Below are 2,062 nucleotides of genomic sequence, written 5' to 3'. Positions count from 1 at the left end.
TTCTGATACAAACTGATTACAGCATCTAATATGATTCCTCCATCAAATTTTAGTCAATTTTTGTAACGTCTGAGCTGAACTTCAAGTTAAAAGGGTTTCCAAAATAAGCATAATGAACACAGGGAAGAGATTTGTTTTTGTTTTTTTACTGAAAGCAAAATAAGAGGATGCTGAGGAGCTATTTCTAAAGGGGGGGGTGAAGAAGCACACAAATGGAAGTGTGACATGAAGGCAGGCACAAAATAAGACAAAGATTTATTCCTGACCTTGGTTTGAAGTGCTGACTGATAAAAAGCTCTGTTTCCTCTCCCGTGAATTTACATCCTTATTATTTTTTACTATGTTACAATGTGCAATCACTTGTTATCATGTTAAACAGCAGTTACTGGATCATTTTTGCTATATGATTTGGATTTGAAAGAGAATCAAAATGCAGAATGTACGCGTATTTACACTACTATCTGGCCCAATTTATACTTCAGTGAGAAGCGTGTGACAAAAATACACTCAAAGTCACATTTCATGTCAGGCCGACACATCCTGGTGATGACAAGTGTCACATACCTGCTCTTTGATGTAAAGTTTGCCCCATATGTCTAACTAACTAAGCTGTGATATATAGGAAGCACCAAGGGCAATGACAAATATGTCCAGAATATCCACCAAACCCGCTTTAACGCCGTTAAATAGAAAATGTTCTTGACCTTCTAAAATATCCAGTAATTCATCATGCTCTGCCATCACTATCAGAAAATATAAACAATTCTCAGCAGGACTCGATGTGTGGCTGCTACATTAAAAATGCATGCTGTCACTGAACTATAAATACAGAGACAACACTCCTTCACACTGAAGTATAAATCAGCTTTAAGAATGTGCACGTACTTTGCAGAAAGCTTTCAGTAAATCACCTGAGCTGTGGGCTATGAAGACGAGGGTTCATTCAGACTTACACGCTGCAAACATTCACCAAAAAAAAGAGGTACATAAAAGTGCTAGGTGATGAAGGAGAGGTAGGTTACACATTGCATCGTTAACCCTATTAACAAAGTTGGATCATGGAGTGACGGCGTCGTCGTGAGTTATCGTTTCTTCTGGCCTGGATGGAAAAGGATTGCGCTGGGGGCTTGGCATGAGAATAGAGGAACGTAATGGTGAAAGCATCTGGGCACAGCTAGACACGGGGAGGCAGCGGAGTGAGCTACGGCATTAGGTTCAAAGCATTTGGGTCAGAGGAGCACTTAGAGCAGGAGCAAGAAGCGAGGGGAGTACTTACGGACTGGCTCAGTCTTGAAAGTGCTGGCCTGGCTGCTCTCGCCTTCACCTTTCCCATTGATGGCGGACATCCTGACCTCATATGTAGTTTCTGGTTTCAAATTAGTGATGGTGATCCCGGTCATGTCTGTTGGAGGCAAGGTGGTGTTATTCCATAAAGGTGTACAGTGACCCGAGGAATTCAGAACTGAGACTCTGGGAACATTTCGTATGTGACCCAATCATGTTGGCTTTTACCAATTTATGTGAGGTTGGTCAGTGTGGCTGCCTGCGTGCTACTTACCTTCTCATAGGCCGCAGTAGAGTAATGCACTAGTCCACCCGTTCAAGATTGTTTTCATTTTGTTTTTTACACTCACACTTTGCTCTGCTTCCCAAAGTAGAGATCTCTGTCTCCCCCTTTCGCTTAAGCTCACCACAATATAATAAAAATGGGGTATTTCTCCTATAAGTTGCTCAGAATGATTCAGCGGGATGCCTGCTGTGGCCTGATCCATATTAGGAGAAGAATATTTCCTACATGAAACCTTGGAACTACAAAAAACCGAGGCAGTAATTCCATGCTGAAAGCTTTTTGTTGACACTTGATGCCAGGACCCCACAGGTGAACTACAATTTTAATGAGTTTATAACAGTGACTCAGTTGCATACAAACAGCAACCACAATGACCAATAGAGGGGTTATTAATTTTAATTGTATATGTGAAAAACAAATCCCAAGAAGGGCATAAATTGTAATTGCAGAGGGGCTCTGTGATTTTATATTTCAGGTTCTATTGTTGGGGGG

At 41.3% G+C, this 2,062-nt stretch overlaps 1 protein-coding gene across 15 annotated transcripts in view; it reads right to left on the bottom strand.

The window, feature by feature from the left end:
* ncam1a (neural cell adhesion molecule 1a) overlaps window positions 1-2,062 on the bottom strand; it is a 265,208-nt gene that overhangs the window by 39,900 nt on the left and 223,246 nt on the right. For 12 of the 15 annotated variants that reach the window (XM_005916087.3, XM_005916084.3, XM_005916085.3 and 9 more), the window contains one exon: window positions 1,277-1,402. In XM_005916087.3, coding sequence (XP_005916149.1) covers window positions 1,277-1,402 — 126 coding nt within the window. Of the gene's footprint in view, window positions 1-704; window positions 708-1,276; window positions 1,403-2,062 lie in introns of all 15 variants that reach the window. The other 3 variants (XM_005916089.3, XM_042218311.1, XM_042218313.1) reach the window with 1 other exon arrangement.

Source organism: Haplochromis burtoni, unplaced genomic scaffold (genome assembly GCF_018398535.1).
Source record: "Haplochromis burtoni strain Fernald_Lab_line unplaced genomic scaffold, NCSU_Asbu1 Contig_17, whole genome shotgun sequence".
Lineage (NCBI taxonomy): Eukaryota > Metazoa > Chordata > Actinopteri > Cichliformes > Cichlidae > Haplochromis > Haplochromis burtoni.
The sequence above is the reverse complement of the archived record's forward strand: the minus strand, read 5'-3'. Positions and strand labels throughout refer to the sequence as shown.